We start from the raw sequence: 22,260 nt of genomic DNA on the forward strand, positions 1-22,260 counted from the left end.
TATTTTAGATAAATTTATAAAATATTTCACTTGAAATACATTGCATTCTTCTACAATACAATGCGTGTGCGTGAAACACACCAGAGCCCTCTAAGAATAACAGCCTTGTCATGTGAAGGATGGACTCATGAATACTTTGGCATAGTTTGGTGACGGACAAGCGTTAAATCCAAACGGCAAATGGATTTTTAGATCAAGCATTCACGTTGAACGGTCAAATTTCAAAAAGATCAAAATGTTGTATAGACAGTTAGTACGGACAACACACATAATATATAAGAAACCTTTGTTTGCTGTTTTAAAAGCTAGAGTGAACCCAAATAAAAACCTTCGATCTGGTCCATTATACAGTTAGATATAGCCCGAACGAGACTTTTAAAATCTTGACACCACTATCAAAAGGGAAAAACTGCTTAATAGGTGTGAGGTTCCCCCAGAAGCTCTGCAAACTAGGTGTGACAAATGTACTTTAGTGTACTGTGAAGTTTTATTACATAGTTAAGGTATATAAGCCACAATTAAGCACAGAAAGTCTTGCTGATCTACTACGTGAATGTCAACGCTTTCTTTTTTTGCTTTTTTTCAGGACACCAAATTCACCGATTTCCTATCAATCACCATGGTAACACTGTCGAGGAAGGCGACGCTTTCAGGCAGACGATAACAAATAACAGTATAAGCCATTTTTTGGAAGGATCAGTCTGACAAACAACACCCCGATGAGTGTTTCCAACACATTTCCAGGATGTTTTCAGCGCAGGTCGTGGTGGAGGATATAAAGCCGAGGATGTATTGCTGCCCAGGTCTTGTTCCAGAGGGACAGACGGAGTGGAAAGAGAGACACAAGACGACTGGAGAGTCAGCAAGTGTTTCCAAATCAAGACAACCAGCTGCTGAACATTCACTTGGCCTGCAGGAAAAAAAAGGTAAACAATGCAAAGACTTTCAATATAAAATTTGCCAACTTGTTAAGATATTTTATACCATGGTCCGGTTGAATACTCGATTCTGATTGGCTGCTGGGTGTGCATTGAAAAATGATGATCCACAGTGATAACCGCACACCTCAAAAAGTAGTTCCGGTCACATAGCTGAAATGTTTTGTATTACTGCGCTGGCTTCTTTAAAACACACTTTATCGTCATCATCTGGACAAAAACAAGCGGTAAGAGGAGAACTTTCTCTCTGACCCGATGCTTTGTTTCACACATCGTGACCATCAGCACAAATATTGCTTTATATAGCCGGACCTTGACTGCAGCAGAGGTGCATCACATTGTCACGTTACCATGACATCGCCGCACCACGCACAAACAGTCTGTTTTTTGTGAAAAATGCTATCCATACCTGAAAAATAACAACAATAAAGGCCAAAAAACTGGTTGAATATTTATTTCTTTTGTAAGTGACCATGGTATAAACTCCGCTTCGTGCCGGACGGTTCAGGCTTCCACGGCGTGCATTCATTTCTGATAATGCACACTTCGTGGGCCATTAACCCTTACATGAGCATTTCCTTCACAGATTCGGATAAGAGGTTGATCTGAGAACTGGACCGAGTCAGAAATCAGGAGTGAGCTTGTTGGAAGGCCACACCCAGCCACTTGTAAGCAAGGCAACTTAAATCTGTCAATCAAACGGTTCGTACATTGGACATGGGGGCCAGCAGGCCCCGCCTACTTTTATAGAGGCATCAGCATCTGATTGGTCAGTTTAATACAAAAAAAAAAAGTATCAGCGCAAGAATGGTTATTCAGTAAATAAGAATGACTGAGTAAGCGCTGTTTTTTTCTGTCTTTTTGGCTGCAGGTACTTCCTGTTTGGGACGCCAGGGGGGAGGAGTCACTCAGTCCAGTTCTCATGTACAGTCAATGTGAGGAACACATTATTCTCCAGACGCTTACGTATGACTACGGGTTTTCCTGCGGACCTCGTGCCTCATCACTCCACGTTCAGGATGGCCCAGTTATCCTTCTTGTCCTGATCATCCAAAGGGAAGGAGACAATGTCTTTAAGAACGAGACCCTGGTTCTCCATGTTCTGGCTGACACGTGTGGCTGCTACTTTTTTAATTCTCATTTTTTTAAGCAACTGGCCCTATTAAATACATATTTTATTTAAATCTTAAAGTGACAATACCACAAAAAAACATACAAAAAAATCAAGTTCTGCAAAAGAAGAAAATGACTTCAATTATTGACCATTTAGGAATAGAATAGAGTAGAACAGAAAGTCTGACAATAAAGACTTTATGCATTGTATAATGAAATGTAAAAACAGTTTAAGTGTTACTTGTTATACATGTTCTTCAGGCGAAAGAGCACCAAATAGAAAACCCAAAGTAAAATATGGTCTGCAAAATTAAGGATCATTTCTATACAAAACAACATAAAAAAATGAAAACCAACAGGAAATAGGAGAATTGAGGGAAGCAGTTACAGACTGAACACTTCAATGTAAAGATTGTTGCTTGAAGAAAAGAGTTTTAGGCTCAACCATTCAAGAGTTCATCAGGAACTGTGAGATTCACTGTATAATTCTGAGAATGGGAAGGAATTTTCCAAAAGATTTAAAAGTGAGTTTGAACTTTCATAAGATAGACTCATATCAGGGGAATCACATGACCTTAAAGGCCCACTCCAGTGTTTTTAACGTGTTCTTGTGGGCTTTTTCTGATAATGGAGAAGGTATAAAAAGAAAAAATAAGCATAAAATATCCTGTCTGAGTATTTTTTTATTCAAATTGCTGTGAGTCAGAAGCAGATGAAAAAATGCTATTTGAAAAAAAGCATATCTGTGACAGAAATACGCTGGGAGGGTCACAAACTCCCTGCTTCGAGCTGTCAGCAACAGAGAGGGGAAGGGGGGCGGGGCTGCTCTGCACCAACAGCTCGGATACAAATTTCTAATGAACCCCTGCCACTCTGCAGAAGCTGGGATACGATACAGGTTTCCTGATTTTGGCTAAAGACTGCATACTCCTAATGAAAAGACCACTGGGAACAATTTAAAAAAAAAGATAAGATGATCAGAGTGGGAAAATAAAGGAGGAGTGACCCAACATGGCTCATATGTTTTCTAGGGCAAACAAATCTGCACACGTTGAACATTCAGAAGAACAGGTACAGAAGAAGTATTTATGAAAAGATTGAAATCTGACCTCTGACATGACGGGCAGGTTGTCATGGCGGAAGAACCACGGGGTTCGGTGAGCTTTGGTTCTTTGCCTCTGCTGGAGTTTCCTCAACAACCTTTTCACCTTGCGATCTCTGGGGTCGGCACATTTCACCGCCTTCTTTGTGTAAAAACTGTGAAATATTTTACATGAAATATGAACGCACAGCTGCCTGCTGCACACAAACAGAAAATTGACGCAAAGAAAGAGGCCCTTCAGAGGCACTGTGAGATTAAAGAGTAAATGTAAAGACATAAAGGGATCAAAAATGGGTAAAGTTTGTAGTAATTGTTGATAATCCCTAAAAAAAAACCCCACCACACTGAAAGGGCGTCTTGTTTCTGGAGGGTAAAAATTCCATGTTTGTGTTAACTGGACCATGTGAGAAAGCGAGCTCCTCATTCCATGGCTACATCAGATCTCCCTGGCCTGATGGAAACAATAGATTTCACAATCCAGTTTTCATAGCTGAACCTCGCTCTAACAACTGACTGACTGACTGACTCATTTGGCTGTTGGCTGGCTGCCTGCAGCTGAAACGAGGTACTTTCTTATGGCCCGTTATTCCCACATGTTTCCTTTCTTACTTCCTTGGCAATTACGGCTCCAGACGCAGCCATAACAACTTGACCTGGAAAGCTGACAATGCCTCTCAGGCCTGCTCTCTGCCCGTCCTCTCACGAAAAAGCATATTTTCCATGCCTGCAAATTGCTCCGTGCTCTTAAGCCCACTGAGTGGATAGTTGGAATACTTGCATGATAGCTTGTATACTGCAGTCGGGCCCCTCCGTCTGCACCTCAAACCGCAGCACATCTTTGGTACGCACCTTGCCTTGGGAGTACAGCATGCAGCACTGGACATCCCTCTGCATCTGCACGCCTTTGGCTGGAGGGCAGAACCACAGGGAGAGTCAGAGCACTGCGGAGAGATAGAGTCTCAAGAAAGTTGTCGTTTCATCCGTTCACGGCAAAAGTTCAGAGAAAATCAGAAGTAATGTGGGAGTGGTTGGATTTGCAACATGGTGGGGTTTGCTCTCATGGTTGGGGAGCGTTATCTGGCTGGAAGACCCTCTGGACGCACATCTAGGGCTTACAATGGCATCCTATTGTGCTGATAGACCCTGCCAGTGAAATGAGAGGAAGTGAGGGGAGAGGAGGAGTGTTGTTTTCATGCAGACGCTTTCCCATGATGTCGCCTCGTTTTAAAGCAAAAACCCACAAACAAATGAAAGTGAGGTGTGAGGTAGCGGGGCTGGGAAGCAGAGCATCTCAACCAAAATTTAAAAATGGACCGAACGCAGGCTTGGCAGTTGCCATGCCTCGGCATGAGCCTGCGCGATGCTCTTCCTGCTGCTCTGCTCCTCTGTTTACATCCTCGCTGCTGCTCCCATCACTCTTTTTTTTCTTTCTGTCCTCGCCATCGCCTCCTCTGCTGCACTGTCCAGCTGCTGGGCGCATGCCGGGATTGCAAAAAAACAAACACACAGTCAGCGTGTGGCTCCATCCTACCTTCCACAGATGCCAGGAAGACAACAGTGAAGGAGAGAACAGTCAACATCTGCAGGACCAACATGGTGAGAGTGGCAGAGAAGAGAGGATAATCTTCACTGTCACCTCTCCCTCTGTGCCTGGCTCTCTTATATTACTCCCTCCCTCTCTTCATACCTCCCTGCCTATGTCTCACTTTCACCACCTCTTTTTTTTCTGTCTTACCGTCTTTCCCTCCCACCCTCCGTTTTTGCATCTTTTGCCATGATCACACCCCACTCTCTCTCATTCCCTCTGGTATTTTTTTTTTTACATCTTTATCTCACTTCTCGTCTTCCTCACTCGGGATGCCAAGCTCCATTTGTTTTATTTGAGGCTTTGAATTCCTCCTACTTCGTCTTGTGCATTTCCCCCGAAAAAGTAATCTCTCTGAAGCTTTTGCACAAATTCCTGAGACTGGTCCAGCTAATTGGTGCTGAAACTAAATCTGTTTTATGATTTCATGCACCTTGAATAGGTTTTAAATAACTTTAAATCCAGGTCATCGCTCATGCACGCCAAAGAAATGTCTCAATGTTGTTGGACACAAAATAACGGTGTATTTTAACGTGAAGATTCATTTAAAGTTGGCATTTAGCACAACATAAAAACCATCTACTGTTTGAAAAAAAGACTGCTCCATATTTTACCAGAAAAAGGGACAAGCCTCAAAACCACTTTTAAATCTCTCGTACTGCTTCTTTTGTGCGCTGTTTGGTACAAACATTCGTTTTGAGTTATCCTCATGTAAATGAATAGAAAGACCCACACCAATGAAAATGGTGCTTTTAACATGTTCTTGTAGCATTTTTCTGATGATGTAGGACATATATAAAGAAAATTAAACATAAAACTGCGTATCTGTGTATTTTTGTATCGTGAATCTGGAGCAGATGAAAACATGCAGTTTAAAAAAGCCTGTAGCAGTGCTGTAGGTGCCACAGTCGGCGGGCGCCACAAGCTTCCTGCTCCGCTCCATTCTGATGCATCCACCTGCAGACAAATGGATCCACGAACGTCTTTGTTTTCCTGGTCTGAGCTGGAATCTGGATCTAAACTGGACGGCTGGATGGATCTGATATTGCTGCAGTTTATGTTGCACCGGTAATTTTAGGTTGGAGATGTGAGAGGCTGTAAGCCAGCGGGAGAGGATGTAAACAAAAGAATGATGGGAAATGAAGGCAGGCTTACTCTGTGCCAACAGTCCCGCCCAAACCTCAATAATGAGTTTCTATTAAACCTTCCTGCAGAACTTATGCTCTAGAAAACGACACAGGTTTTCTTTTTATTTTGGCTGAAAGAAACAGCATCGTCATATTTAAAAGACCTCTGGGAACGTTTTCAAAATAGATCAAAAGATGAGACGTTTATTAATAAATGACTGGTGGTAGCTAAAAACACAGACTGAAAGCCAGCAGCTGAAAATGTTGTATTGTATGTACAGTATGTTTCAGAATGTTTCATTCAGTTCCAGTCAATTTAATTCAATTCAGTTTGATCTATATAGCCCAATATTACAACAATAGTTGCTTCAACTGGATTCACAAATTATACAGAAAATAAAATACAGTCATAAAATACAATAGCTGATTCCTGAACTAACTAAACAGACTAAACTAAGCTGGTCATCCCTGCCCCTATAGACCCTCCTTCTCAGTGATGAAAAACTCCTAAAAAAAAAACGCAGTCCAGAAAAAAAGAAGAAACCTCAGGGGTGTCCATATGAAGGAGGGATCCTCCCCCAGGGCGGACAGGCGATGTACTAGAACTCTTAGAGAATGATTAGCTTATCTAACTCTACAACTACATATTTAAAATCCAGCAGACGATCTTCATCCAGATGAAGTCGGGGGGCAGCTGGGGGCGCCAGGCGAGCCAGAGACAGGATCCACAGCCAGGTGGAGGAGTAGAGGTGAGGTACACGGCCAGGTACAGAGCAGAGACGAGCCAACTGGAATCACCGGAGGGCAGTGGGGAAGAGGGACAGTGCACCAAACAGAGGCATGGAGAACTAAATGATAAATAAATGATCAAGAATAGAGGACAAGTAGAATAGAGGACAAGTAGAATGGAGGGCAGAACCCCAGTGCACCATACTTTCCACAGCTTCTAACTTCTAGCAGCCTAATAACTAATTTCTATTGTTTTCAATATTTTATTCAAACATGTTAATATTAAGTTGTATGCACCATGGTAAATACAGTGAATTTTACTAAGAATAACAATAATAATAGAAAATCTAGACTTTTAGCATATCCTTATTGATACGGTATCGTATTAATCGTAGCAGGGGGAACGGGCCGCCCTGGCCCGCTTTATGAAACCATCTTCCCTCTGCTTGGATCCGCGGGGACTTGTTAACTTCCACTTATCCGTATTGGATTTTACTGCACATGTAGTTAAGGCTGTGTCACACAAGCACTACTTACATTTTTGCACATTTTCCACGGATGAAATTTTGGTCTTTCATGGTACATGTGTGCTATATGTACTTCTTAAGCATTTCTTGCGTTTGTCATTTGCCGTTGTAAGCAGATGTGCGTCGAGCGTTTCGGCCGACGGGTCTTTTGTGAATTTTTGTTCGGTTTAGGATTACGCACTTTACCTGTATGTTACATAGTTTATACGCAATTATTACCTAAATCTTTCCCAGTTGTGCATCATTTTTGTCAGATGCATACACAAATTTGTGGCTTTCCACGACCGTTCCACGTACGTTTAACAGACTTTACACGCATGAAGCACCAATGTATAACTTTTATATCACATTTACGGAGCAAATATCATGTTTAAAGTATGTAATGGATGCACTAATCACAAATGAATTGCACGGTTCATGCTCTACGACAACGGGTTCTTTACTTGGTTTATTTCGTACTTCTTCCGCGGTTTTAACATGGTTCATTCCTCATGCATTTGTGAAAACTTCACGTGAAGACCACAACTTTTCTCACTTTTTCCACGCACAATCACGTATGACCAATTTTCATCCGTGCAATATGTGCAAAATGTACGTAGTGGCTGTGTGACGCAGCCCCTAAGAGTTGAGCAGCTCACCAGCACCGCTCCGAGCTTCATCTTTCCTGCTCCCTTTATATTTTCTGGAGAATGTCCAGGATTGTTTGTGTCTGGTAACAGCTCAGGTGGAAGCAGACACCTCGTGCTGCACCTACTAATGTTAAGACGGAAAACCGCGGAGCAGATGGAGCAGGAGAGTTTCCAGAGCCCGCTTAATTATATAATGCAGAGTCCACCATATGCCACTCTGCACACACACAACCCAAATTTATGCTGGAGTGTGAGCATCAGAGTGTGCCTGCCTGGTAAGAACCCTGCATACAAAGTAGACTGCAGAAACGCACAACAAATCTGTTTTTAGCAGGCTACAAATGAGCGTGTGCAGAGTCCACCTGTGGTTTTACACATGAGGAATTGCATTTTTGGATAATGACAGATTTAATATTACTTTCTGGTCAAAGAATGACAAATGTTGCTGTCAAACCTCATATTCTTTGGTGAAAAAAAGTCATTCTTTGGTCTCTTGTTTACCAGGCTGGACTTTTTGTTCTTGTTTTTTTGCTCCTAATCCAGGCTTCTGCTATAAAGTCTCCAAGCAAAAGTGACATTTTTGGCTAAGCAAGTGTCTTAGATGTTCGAAAACACGGCCAAAGTAAGATTTAAAGCAGCTTTTCTTTGTCTTTAGATCAAAATAAAAGCCATTTAAATGTATTAAAACCAGAAATTTGTTCATCTCTTCACATTTGACATCACCGAAAAGTCTAAAAAGTCATCTGTAGAGACCACAAGGAGTTAATTCAGTAGTATGCAGTGTTTGGGAGACAGTCGGTGACAGTCATGATTTAATCGTAAGAGAATAAAAATTAAAATTGAAATGAAAAACCTAATAAAAAACACCAGTTACTCTCCATCTGACTCAGTCCAGCATCATTTTAACTGACCAAATGTCAAATTCAGACTCCTAATTGATTCAGTAGTCTTATTAGAATACATGTCAAAAATGTTACTGTTGTGTGTTTCTGGATAATTATTGACCTTTTGTCATGTAAAAAATACTTTTTTGTCAGTCCATTTACAGTAACGCGACACGTCGACACCAGAAGGCATCAGAGATTTCTTTTTAATAGAGAATTACTCTTAAGAACAACTTAGCTCCACTGTTTCAGGAAAACATTTGTTTTACCAAAGTGCTTGGAAGAATTTGACTCTTTTTGAAAGATAACAGGAATAAAAGTTACTTAACGGCAGTTGAACAAAAATAATAACAAATCTAATTAGATATTGTGCCACTTAACTCCATTTCTTTGGTTTATTCACAATAGTTCTAAGGAATTATTTCAAAGATAAGCATAAATGTGAAGCATTTAAGTAATTAAAAAAAGGTTGTGATTTTAAGTTGAAAAAACTTCAGAGCAGATCTGAGCAGCTGGTTGGGATTAATGAGGATTTAGGATTTCAAGCAGCTGTATTTCAAATTTATCAAACAAGAGTGATGAAGCAACATTTTGTGTTTTCTTCCTCCCTCATATTTTTCTGTTGGACTGATACCAACAATCAAAGTCCAAGCCTCACAGACGCAAAAAGGTTTTGCGTCTGTGAGGCTTTTTATCAGGAGGAAAATGTTTACAAAGAAAATGGACAGAGGAATGTTGGCCATGATATTAGAAAATATCAATCATCCTTTTCTTTGGACTACATTTTTTGCTATATTTGTAATGAATTTACAACAAATGCTTTCCTGATTACATTTTCTGAGTGACCCTGCAACAGTCGCTCTACACTCCCACCGACAAACCTTTTGTTGAAGTACTTTTCTTCCGAGGACGTATTGATCCTCTGATTTTTGGAAATCTCTAACTGTGATTTGCCCAGTCGACCACAGGGGGCAGTAAAGCAGCAGGCAGAAATTGTGTAATTGTTGTGACTGCTGTGATTTTTACGAGACATAAATCTGAAATTTTGGGGATTTTGGGGTATTTGTAGTCAGCAGCAGTGGATGCAGTTTAGTTTTCTCCAGACAGGACACTGCTGTGGAGGTTTGCTAGTTGTGTAAATAAAACGTACTTATTTGTTAACATGGAGAACATCGTTATTAACAAAACTCATCATAAAGTTAGTTTTGTCTTAGATTGGCCAAATTTCTGCTGAGAAAAACATTTCTGTGTTTAGTTCTGTGTAGAGAAGGTGCAGTTTGGGGAATACGTTCATTTTGATGCAGTTTTTCCATTTAATTTCACATAAAAACGCCTCTTCGATGCGTTTCCATGAGGCACTTCTACTACTTTTCGGGAATTGAGAAGCTCTTGCAGAGCTTTGCAAAAATGTGCAAATCCGCCCAGTATGGCCCCTTTGTAGTCAAGTACATAAATTTGCCTCACAATATATTTTATTAAACCCATCACACCTGATTAGACTAAAGGTTTTGAAGATATTGAACTTTGGAAAAACACTTAAAATGAGTACACTGGCAGAGCAGCTCTAGAAGCGCCGGTCACCTCTAATGGAAGAAAATATTACTTTGGACATGCAGTTAGGCCAACAAAAGCCTACTTAAGTACCTGTGGTTCAAAATATTTAAAAATGAACAAATTATCCTTTAGCCCCTGGAAAACTGGAAAAAGTCAGGAATGTCCAGACAACAAGGCTACAACATGCCCCCTTTGGAATCCTGGATATGAAAATATGCAGTCCGCACTAAGGGGGTTTGAGCCTGTGTGTGTCAACGTGCGTGCGTGTGTGTGGATGTGTGCACAGCGGGTGTCTGGTTAAGCGTTCGGGAGTTTGACCCTCCAAATCGGGCTGGAATCTCAGCTGCAAAAACATACCTTTCAGATGACTACAGGTCTGCCTACGAGCCAGATTCGGTTTGGACATACCTTTGCAGTCATTGAAAAATCCTGCAACAACAAGCAACCACACCCCCGCTCATCTGTTTCAATGCTCTGCTTTGTTTTCATCATGTAAGACTGAATCTTTCCTTCTCACATGATTCGATGCGTATTTCCATAGACGGTCCACCAATCGATACATAAGCGATTTACCTGTGGCGACACGATACAGTCCAATTATTGTACCTAAATTGATGCAATCTAGGAATTTATTATCCATTTGACTATTAAAAGTGCTCTCTTATTTTTCTTCCTGGCACTTTTGATTTTAAGAAACAAAAACCAAATGTCTGAAACAACAGCTTCAAACATTTCAACCTGCTGTTTTTGGTCTTTTAGACTGTTTTGTTCTTTGTGGTTAAAAACGATTGTCATTTTAATTTATCCAGGTACTGTTTGCAGTGCTGTTTATCAAATGTTTAGTGAATACTGGTCACATTATTAAATTTCTGTTTACACTACATGTACATAAAAAGGTAAAGAGAGTAGAGTTATTTACTTCCCGTTCAATTTTATACCTCTATACCAACATAACATCATTCGTAAAGGTGGTTTTCATCCGACATCACTGTTACTTCCTGTGTTCGATTGATTTTTTTCAAAACACATCTGTATCTTTTACATCCCTTTTGCAAAAATGACTCAAGTTTTTCATGGGTTAAAATAAAGAAACCTCAATTTTAGTCTGGGACTGAACAATAGTGTAGTGGTTAGCACGCCTGCCTCACAGAGAGATGCCCTGGTTCAAATCCCAGTCTTTTCTGTGTGGACTTTGGAAGCTCTCCTCATGCAGACATGGGTTTTCTCTGGACACTCCTTTTTCCACCCTCAGTGCAAAAACATGCTTCATTAGATAACTGATGAATCTGAATTGTCCTCAGGTCTGAATTTGTGATTGTGTTGCCCTGTAACACACTGGCAACCTGTCCAGGGTGTACCCATCTTCATCCAGCAGTAGTTGGGATAATAGTGTCCCCCTAAGAGGATTAAGCAGGTTTGGATGGAGCTTTAGGCTGTAGTGATTGTAAATTCTTAATATTATAGCAAGATAAAGAGCTCAAAAAGCACAATATAAATAGATTAAATGTCCTTTAAATACAAAAAACGTCATGTTTAAGGAGAAAACATACTTGCTTTTGCCCACATTTGCTAAGAGGATGACGTGACCGCTGAAGTCTCCTGTGGGAATGATGAGTTGATCCCGCTCGGCTGGATGTTAAGGCCTCCTGGAGATGTCAGAAGCTCAGCTCTCTCAGTTGGTTAATGCAGCCAGAGAGATGTTTGCTAACTGAGAGGGATTTTAGGGGGACAAAATGCCAGGGGGGCAAATACTTGATATAATCTTTAATAAGGGCAAAAGGGGAGCAAACAAGTGATGTGGAATGCAACTCCAAAAAAAAAAGTCTCTACATGGCGCACTGATCTTTAGAATAAATGCATCTGGATCACAAACATTGGGTTTGAAATTGCATGAGAATGTTCTGATGTTGCCCAGAACATTGATGTGATAGCAAAGAGTTTATTCAAAGCTCCACGCTTTTAAAACAAACACCTTCACTTGGCGATTCCATCTGTCGGCTCTTCCTTCAATCAACTGTAAAAACTGAATCTTAAAGTAAAAAGAACCTTTTGTTTAAAAAAATTGACCAGCAAAATAAGCAACCTTTTCTCACAGTGTAAAATTGCTCTTATTGGCATTAAAAGCATGATAATAGTAGCCATGGTAGAATTTATTTTGAATATATTACATTAAAAAATGTAGGAATTTGCTGTGTCTTTTTACTTGAACTTCAGTGGAAACTCTTATAAAGTATATTTCTGATCTTAGCAATATTCCGCAGGTGAACTGCCTTTTTTCACCTGCGGAATATTGCTAATATCAGAAATATACTTTCTAAGAGTGATGTTGAAAAACTCATCCATGCATTTGTTACATCGAGGCTGGATTACTGTAACTCCTTGTTAGCGTGTCCTAAGAGTTCCTTAATAAGTCTCCAGCTTGTTCAGAACGCAGCTGCTAGATTGTTAGCAGGAACCAGCAGAAGAGATCACATCACTCCTGTGTTGGTTTCACTCCATTGGCTCCCAGTTGATTCTAGAATCAAGTTCAAGATCCTCCTGTTAACCTATAAGGCCTTACATGGAATGGCCCCGTCCTATATTAAGGACCTCATAGTCCCTTACCATCCAATGAGAACACTTCACTCACTAAATGCAGGACTGCTTGTGGTTCCTAGAATTAGTAAAAGTACGGTTTGAGGTAGAGCGTTTAGCCACCAAGCCCCTGTTTTATGGAATAAACTCCCAGCTCATGGAAGAGAGGCCGACTCAGTTTCTACATTCAAAGTTAGACTGAAAACATTCCTCTGTGGACAGGATTATTGTCAGACTAGTTAGTATTCAGAGATTATTTAACTTAATGTGTTTAAATTAAACTTAATAACAAAAACTATTTGTTTTTAGTAGGCTGCTAGAAGTTGAAACTGGGGTAACTATGGTGCACTGGGGTTCTGTCCTCTTTTCTCATCTACTTCTACCCTCCTTCTCTTCTCTGTTCTTGATCATTTAGTTCTTCATGCCTCTGTTTGGTGCAGTGATTCATGTACTGTCCCTCTTTACTGCTTCCAGATTCCTTTTAATGATACTACTTAACTTGCTCCAAAAAAATTGATAAGTTGAGTTATGATTTTTCCTAATGCAACATAATTTTGCACATATTTTTAACTTTTGATACTTGATCAAATTTTGCTATGGAAATTTCTGAAACAGTGTTATGTCTATTTTACTGATATAGTATTATTTTGTCATCATAACAATGACTTTTATAAGTAACATAATTTGCATATATTTTGGATACTTCATTGCCATGTTGATTTTTAAAAGTTATTTTTTACAAAATAATTGAAGTAATTTTATTTGTCATGTGCTTTATTGATACTTCAAGATTCTTAATCCTGTCTGATAAAAGCTAGGGACCGGATATTGATAAACCATGTCATAAAATGGTTACAGTATAACGGGGTGGGATTATATAAATTCGCGTCCTTCCAGTCCCTTTCAAGCAATATTTATTAATATGTCTAATTATCCTAAGTTTGATTAGTTATTGTATGAATGTATAACTGATGATTGTATTGCTGTTGTGTATTATTTCTATTTGATTGCTTGAAATAAACCATTTCAAATCAAATTCAAATCAAATCAGTTGGCTCATCCGTGCTCCTGTACCTGGCCGTGTACCTCGTCTTTGCTCCTGCTCTGACATCTGGCTGTGGATCCTGTCTCCAGCTCGACTCGCCCCCCTGACTGTCCCCCCAACTCCGTCTGGATGAAGCTCGTCTGCTGGACTTTAAATATGTAGTTGTAGAGTTAGATAAGTTAGTTCTTCTAGAGTTCTGGTAAATCACCTGTCCATCCTGGGGAGGATCCCTCCTTCATGTGGACACCCCTGAGGTTTCTTCCTTTTTTTTTTTTTTTTTTTTGGGGGGGGGGGGGGGGGTGTCTAAGGGCAGGGATGCCCAGTTTAGTTTAGTCAGTTTGTTAGTTTAATTTAGTATTTTCCTATTGAATTCTATGTTTAACTTTTTCAGTTACCGATACGAAGCCCATTGTTGTGCATTTGGGCTATGCAAATAAAATTGAATTGAATTGAATTGAAAATTGAATTAAAATGCAAATAAAATTGAATTGAATTGAATTGAAAATTGAATTAAAATAACAAAAAGAGGAAAAGCTTCATGTCTTATTGTGAGATTTTGATAAGCAGATTGCCTTTATTAACTGCCAAGTAAATGATTGTTTAATCGCATCAGTCTATATTTTACTATGAATGGGTGCATGTTCCCTGGTTCCAGTGTAGCATTCCTCTGTTGGGAGTTGTTGGCTGAAGAGGCTTTTATTTTGATAGCCGTGCTGCAAAAGCTCAGGGTCTGGACTGAGTGTGGAGACAGAAACTGGACCCTCTGGATGTGTTTACCTGTGCTGCCAGGTGTAGCAACACGTTTGAGTCCGACACATTCCTTTTTCTCAGCTAATGAGTAATTGAAGGATCAATATTTTTCTTAATCCATAAAAATTCTGCTTTTTGTTAAATGTGAGAATTAAGCAAACTCTACTGAGATTCGACAGGCACCAACATAAAACCCATCTCTATTTACTAGAGATGGGTTTTATACTGTTCTGTAACGTCTCAGCTTAAGGAGGAACTGAAACTCAGCCTCAAACAGCGACCATGTGTGAGATCACACAGCTTTAAGTTGGTAGACAACTGAGGAACAGATGGAGCCGGTTACACGCAAACCTGAGGCGTTGTATGATCTCGGTGCCTGCGTGTTTTCTGGATAACTCTCCCACTAAAGACATTAAAACAACCGTCCCCCACATATCAAACAAGGTCGTTTAGAAGTCTAGGAAAATGAACATCAAATGGAGCAATCAAAGAAAATCAATGCACAAAAACAAAGCATACTGCACTGCACTAATACAGGGAAATGAAAGAGAACGGAAAGAAGAAAGCTTGTTTTTCTGCCCCTTTACCTTTTATGGACATTTTAGGGGAAAAAAAGAAAAGTAACATTTTATACATATATATATATATACAAAAAAAAAAAAAAAACGCCCCTCTCACCCTCCGCGGGTGGTTTCTCCTCCAAGCTCGGGTCCTCTACCAGAGGCCTGGGAGCTTGAGGGTCCTGCGCAGTATCTTAGCTGTTCCTAGCACTGCGCTTTTCTGGACTGAGAGGTCTGAGGTCTTTCCAGGTATCTGTTGTAGCCACTCCTCCAGCTTGGGGGTTACTGCCCCGAGTGCTCCAATTACCACAGGCACCACTGTCACCTTTACTTTCCATGCTTTCTCCAGTTCTTCTCTGAGTCCCTGGTATTTCTCCAGTTTCTCATGTTCCTTCTTCCTGATGTTCCCATCGCTTGGCACTGCCACATCCACCACAACGGCTTTCCTCTGTTCTTTATCCACCACTACAATGTCTGGTTGGTTTGCCATTACCATCCTATCAGTCTGGATCTGGAAGTCCCACAGGATCTTTGCCCTCTCATTCTCTACCACCTTCGGAGGTGTTTCCCATTTTGACCTTGGGGTTTCCAGTTCATATTCTGCACACATGTTCCTGTATATTATTCCAGCCACTTGATTGTGGCGCTCCATGTATGCTTTCCCTGCCAGCATCTTACACCCTGCAGTTATGTGCTGGATTGTTTCAGGGGCCTCTTTGCACAGCCTACACCTTGGGTCTTGTCTGGTGTGGTAGATCTGAGCCTCTATTGCTCTGGTGCTCAGGGCTTGTTCCTGGGCTGCCAGGATGAGTGCTTCGGTGCTGTCCTGTAGGCCAGCCCTTTCTAGCCATTGGTAGGACTTCTTGATATCAGCCACTTCAGTTATGGTCCGGTGGTACATCCCATGCAGGGGTTTGTCCTCCCATGAGGATCTGTCCTCCAGCACTGTATCCTCTGCTCTCCATTGCCTGAGACATTCACTGAGCACACTGTCAGTTGGGGCCTTGAGCTTGATGTACTCATGGATCTTGGATGTTTCATCCTGGATAGTGGCTTCTACGCTCACTAGTCCTCGGCCTCCTTCCTTGCGGCTAGCATACAGTCTCAGGGTGTTGGATTTGGCATGGAATCCTCCATGCATGGTGAGGAGCTTTCGTGTTTTAACATCCGTGGTCTGTATCTCTTCCTTTGGCCATCTTATTATTCCTGCAGGGTATCTGATAACTGGCAGTGCGTAGCTGTTAATTGCCCGGGTCTTATTTTTGCCATTGAGCTGGCTTCTTAGGACTTGCCTTACTCGTTGGAGGTATTTAGCTGTTGCAGCTTTCCTTGTTGCCTGCTCCAGGTTGCCATTTGCCTGTGGAATTCCAAGGTACTTGTAACTGTCCTCGATGTCTGCTATTGTTCCTTCTGGGAGTGAGACCCCCCCTGTGTGGACTACCTTGCCTCTCTTTGTCACCATCCGGCTGCATTTCTCGAGCCCGAATGACATCCCAATGTCAGTACTGTAGATCCTGGTGGTGTGGATCAGGGAGTCAATGTCACGCTCGCTCTTAGCATATAGCTTGATGTCATCCATGTAGAGGAGGTGACTGATGTTGGCCCCATTTCTGAGTCGGTATCCATAGCCAGTCTTGGTGATTATTTGACTGAGGGGGTTGAGACCTATGCAGAACAGCAGTGGGGACAGAGCATCACCTTGGTATGTCCCACATTTGATGGACACTTGTGCAAGTGGCTTCCCATTGGCTTCAAGGGTGGTTTTCAACAGCTTCATTGAGTTTCCTATGAAGGCTCTTAGAGTCCTGTTGATGTTGTACAGCTCCAAGCATTCAGTGATCCATGTGTGTGGCATTGAGTCATAGGCCTTCTTGTAATCAATCCAGGCTGTGCACAGGTTGGTGTGTCGTGACTTGCAGTCTTGGGCAACTGTTCTGTCGACCAGGAGTTGGTGTTTGGCTCCTCTGGAGTCTCTACCAATGCCCTTCTGTGTGTTACTCATGAATTGATCCATGTGCCTGTTTATCTTGGTTGCAATGATGCCTGACATGAGCTTCCATGTTGGGGAGAGACAGGTTATTGGCCGGTAGTTGGATGGGATTGCACCCTTTGAGGGATCCTTCTGGATCAGGATCGTTCGCCCTTCCGTTAGCCATTCGGGGTGAGTCCCATCTCTAAGCAGCTGGTTCATTTGTGCTGCCAGGCGCTCGTGGAGTGCGGTAAGCTTCTTTAGCCAGTAGGCATGTATCATGTCAGGGCCCGGTGCTGTCCAGTTCTTCATACCTGAGACTCTTTCTTGGATGTCAGCCACTGTGATGGTTACTGGATTCTGTTCAGGGAGGTTGCTATGTTCTTTTCTCAGAGAGACCAGCCACTGGGCATTGCTGTTATGTGCTGTCTCTTTCTCCCATATACTTTTCCAGTACTGTTCAGTTTCCAGCCTTGGTGGGTCTGCTCGGCTGTTTTGACCCTGCCACTGAGCGTACACTTTTGCAGGTTGAGTTGCGAAGAGCCTGTTTATTCGTCTGGCTTCATTGTCTCTTGTGTACCTCTTTAGGCGGCTGCTCAAGGCTAGGAGCCTTTGTTTGGCAGTTTCCAGTGCTTCAGGTATGGACATCTGGCTGTATCTCTTAGGTACTTGCTTTCTCATTGTACCTCTTTTAGCCTCTGTCAGCTTACTCACATCCTTCCGAGTTGCCTTGATTTGAACAACATTCGGCGAGGATGGCGGCGCGAACGCATCGCGAGGCTCAGCGTCTCTCCAGTTTTTGCAATTTTGCAGTATTATTCTTGCTCATTTCGGGTCTGTTCGTACTGAACAGCTTTGCTTTAACATCATACACTCGACACGAGCTTTTGGATATCGGTGAGGACTTTACCAGCAGCTTTATCACCAATCTTCGACTCATCCCTGAGATCGCTAGAACAACCGAGTCTTCGCACTCTACCCGGCCGGGCGGAAGTGCTCGCAGGCGGCGTCGGGATCGTAAACAAAGGCGGGGGAAGCGCGGAGGCGTAAGAGCCAAGCTAAAGCTAACACCGGCTCTCTTTACCCAGCATCTTCCTCGCTAATGTGCGGTCACTGGTGAACAAAATGGATGAGTTACGACTCCGGATCACCCACAGTAAGAGACTTATGGACTGCAATGTCATGGTTTTCACAGAAACATGGCTACACAACGACGTACCCAACAATGCTATTGAGCTAGCAGGACGCTACATGCTCCGGGCAGATAGAACAGCAGATGACTCCGGCAAGACAAGAGGTGGTGGATTGTGCATTTATGTCAACAAAGCTTGGTGTACAGACACTGTCATTGTTGGAAGACACTGCTCAGCTAACCTAGAGTTTCTCATGGTTAAATGTAGACCTTTTTATCTGCCACGGGAGTTCACTTCCACCATAATAACTGCAGTCTATATTGCACCGGATGCTAATGCCAAGCTTGCTTTGAACGAACTTCATGCAGCCATTAGTAAACAACAGACTGCTCACCCAGAGGCTGCTTTTATTGTTGCGGGTGATTTTAATCACTGCAAATTAAAAACAGTACTCCCCAAATTTCACCAGCATGTTTCCTGCCACACCAGAGGAGACAAAACTTTGGATCATGTTTATACAAATATCAATGGAGCTTACATCGCGAACCCCCTCCCCCACCTCGGACAGTCTGATCACCTTTCTTTGTTTCTCACCCCTAAGTATTCACCCCTCATCAACCGTGTGAAGCCATCAGTGAAGACCATCAAAGTATGGCCAACTGAAGCAGACTCTTTACTTCAAGACAAGTTTCAACACACCGACTGGAGCATGTTTGCTTCACAGGCTGCCTGTGGCTCTCACACGGACATTGATATCTACACCTCCTCTGTACTGGATTACATCAACTCCACCATTGACAGTGTAACAACAGAAAAACAGATAACAACGTACCCTAATCAGAAGCCATGGATGAACAAGGAGGTTCGACTCCTGCTGAAAGACCGCAACGCTGCCTTCAGGTCAGATGACGCTCAGGCCTACAGTAAATCCAGGGCTAACCTGAAAAGGGGCATCAAAAAGGCCAAGTACTGCTACAAGCTGAAGGTAGAGGAACACTTTTCCAACTCCGACCCCCGACGCATGTGGCAGGGCATCCAGATCATCAGTGACTACAAGTCAAGCAACTGCACACCAACAGTCATGGACGTCTCCTTCCTTAACGAGCTAAATGACTTTTATGCTCGCTTCAACAGCGACAGCAAGGGGACGGCCACCAAAATCTCACCCTCAGCAGACCACCAACCCCTTAAACTCACCCCCTCAGATGTCCAAACTGCACTGAGCCGGACCAACGCACGCAAGGCTGCTGGCCCGGATGGCATTCCTGGACGTGTGCTTAGGGCATGTGCAGAGCAGCTTGCAGGGGTCTTCACAGACATTTTCAACCTGTCCCTCTCCCAGGCAACTGTGCCAACATGTTTTAAGTCCACATCCATTGTGCCAGTACCGAAACACTCCTCCCCAACGTGCCTGAATGACTATCGCCCCGTGGCACTCACACCCATCGTTATGAAGTGCTTCGAGCGACTGGTCCTAGCACACCTCAAAGACTGCCTCCCACCCACACTGGACCCACACCAATTTGCCTACCGCAGAAATAGGAGCACAGAGGATGCAGTATGCACAGTGCTGCACTCTGCACTCACACACCTGGACAATAACAACACATATGTTAGGATGTTGTTTGTTGACTTCAGCTCAGCATTTAACACCGTCATTCCCTCCAAGCTGACCACAAAACTTGGAGACCTGGAAATCAACACCTCCCTCTGCAACTGGATTATGGACTTTCTGACCAACAGGCCTCAGCATGTTCGGTCAGGTCACACCCACTCCACCACCATCACACTTAATACTGGCGTACCACAGGGCTGTGTGCTGAGCCCATTCCTCTACTCTCTTTACACCCACGACTGCAAGCCCGTGCATGGAACCAACTCCATCATTAAGTTTGCAGATGACACCACGGTGATTGGCCTCATCAGTGACAATGATGAGACTGCCTACAGGGAAGAGGTACAGCACCTGGCCACATGGTGTGCTGACAATAACCTGCTCCTCAACACCAACAAGACCAAGGAGCTCATTGTGGACTTCAGGAAGAAGAATGGAAGCACTCATGACCCCATCCACATTAACGGGATGGTTGTTGAACGTGTTTCCAGCTTCAAGTTCCTGGGAACCACCATCTCGGAGGACCTGTCCTGGGCCACAAACACCTCCAGCCTGGTCAAGAAGGCTCACCAGCGCCTTTTCTTCCTCAGGACACTGAAGAAGAACCAGCTGTCTTCATCCATCCTGGTGAACTTTTACCGGTGTGCGATCGAGAGCACCCTAACAGGTTGCATCTCAGTCTGGTACGGGAACTGCTCAGTGGCTGACCGCAAGGCACTGCAGAGGGTGGTGAAAACTGCCCAGCGCATCACAGGGACACCACTTCCTGCTCTTGAGGACATCCAGAGGAAACGCTGTCTACGTCGAGCTCGCAGCATTCTCAAGGACTCCTCTCACCCTGACCACGGACTGTTTAACCTCCTCCCCTCCGGGAGGCGTTTCAGGAGCCTCCGGACAAGGACCACAAGATTCAGGAACAGCTTTTTCCCTAAAGCTGTCTCCTTGCTGAACTCTTCCCTCTGACACCCCTAAAACACCCCCCCCCCCCACACACACACCACCATAGACTCCTCCCCCCCTCTTCAACACTCTGAATCATTTATTTATTCACAACAAGCAAAAACAGTAACTTATTACTTGCACTACTGTCTGTTCATCCAGGAACACTGTATAATCCATCTGCACATTGTAATATTTTCTATGCACTTTACTGTCCATTGCAATACTGTAAATTATGTTCATAGTTCTGCCTATAGTGTTCATACCCTTTTACATAGCCCATCTGTATAGTATATTCATAGTACACCTATCTGTATATCGTGCTTATAGTATTAATATCTGTAAAGTATGTCCATAATACTAACCTGTATAGTTATTGTACATCCTATAGAACTTTATTCTGTACTTACTGCTTATTGCACTTCTGGTTAGATGCCAACTGCATTTCGTTGCCTTGTACCTACATGTGCAGTGACAATAAAGTTGAATCTAATCTAATCTAATCTAACCGTTGCTTCCATGGTGGGTATTGTTTTCTTCCATGGTTGCTCTTATAGCCAAGCATCTCAAGGATCACTGCTGCTGAAGTGTAAACCATTTCATTGGTTTCTGTGATGGTTGTGGTAGGAATTGCCCTCAATGCTTCATTCACAGTTTCCAGTAGACTTTCAGGCGGTACATCACTTAACCGTTGTAGCTGGTGTCGGGGCTGCCTAGTGTTCATTGTAGACATGATCTTGTCTTTCAGGTCAGTTGCTGCCTCGCTCAGTGTAATTGTGGTTGTTGGGGCTGTGTACCCAATCTCAGGGTGGGAGTGTGGTATAACCTCCTCTCTGACCTGTTGTTCTGGCTCTCCCATGGCATTGTATTGTATTGCTTCAATCTCAAGTTGTGATAGGAGTTGCTGTTTGTGGATGTTAGAGCACTGGGCTACCAGTTGTTTGGCAGTTAGCCCTGATTGTGGGTTTCGAAGCATCCATTCATTCCACATTCTCTGCATGTAACCCCTCTGGGTGGGATTACTTGAGTAGTAGCATTCTAACAGAACCTTGTTCTCACATCTAGTCCATTTCCGTCTTGTCCCAGTAGCCGACTTTCCATCAGGGTTCTCTGGTCCCTCAGCACCTGACGCAGACCTTGTTTGGCCGGGCGACGTCTGAGCCGGCATGACATGTGGTTCATTGTCTCTCATGTTGTGAGGTAGGCGGTAGCATTAAGGGTCTTGCCCAAGGACCCTCACTGGGTGATGTTAATTGCCCGTCATTGTTATGGTAATTGCCCCATTTCCATTGTCATGGTAATTGCCCCATTTTTCATTGCCATTAATTGTTCATTCCGCCCTGGGAATCGAACCCGGGTTTCCTGCATGACAGTCCTGCACCTTACCAACCGAGCTACCCAGCCGGAAATATATATATATATATATGTTCTGCAATATAGAAGAAATTTTAGACTAGTCTTTTGCTTAGAATATCCCAGATATTGTC

The 22,260-nt window shown here is 42.8% G+C and overlaps 1 protein-coding gene across 1 annotated transcript; it reads right to left on the reverse strand.

The window, feature by feature from the left end:
- ccl44 (chemokine (C-C motif) ligand 44) lies at window positions 1–4,845 on the reverse strand. Its single transcript, XM_004068362.5, has 5 exons — window positions 4,685–4,845; window positions 3,932–4,061; window positions 3,161–3,308; window positions 1,905–1,980; window positions 1–910 (listed from the first exon to the last, which is right to left on the reverse strand). The coding sequence occupies exons 1-4, from the start codon at window positions 4,746–4,748 to the stop codon at window positions 1,942–1,944; spliced, it is 381 nt and encodes a 126-aa protein (XP_004068410.1). The 5' UTR covers window positions 4,749–4,845; the 3' UTR covers window positions 1–910; window positions 1,905–1,941.
- Window positions 4,846–22,260: the final 17,415 nt, after the last annotated feature.

This window comes from Oryzias latipes, chromosome 4, assembly GCF_053564925.1.
Source record: "Oryzias latipes strain Hd-rR chromosome 4, Olatipes_Hd-rR_3.1".
In the NCBI taxonomy this organism is placed as follows: domain Eukaryota; kingdom Metazoa; phylum Chordata; class Actinopteri; order Beloniformes; family Adrianichthyidae; genus Oryzias; species Oryzias latipes.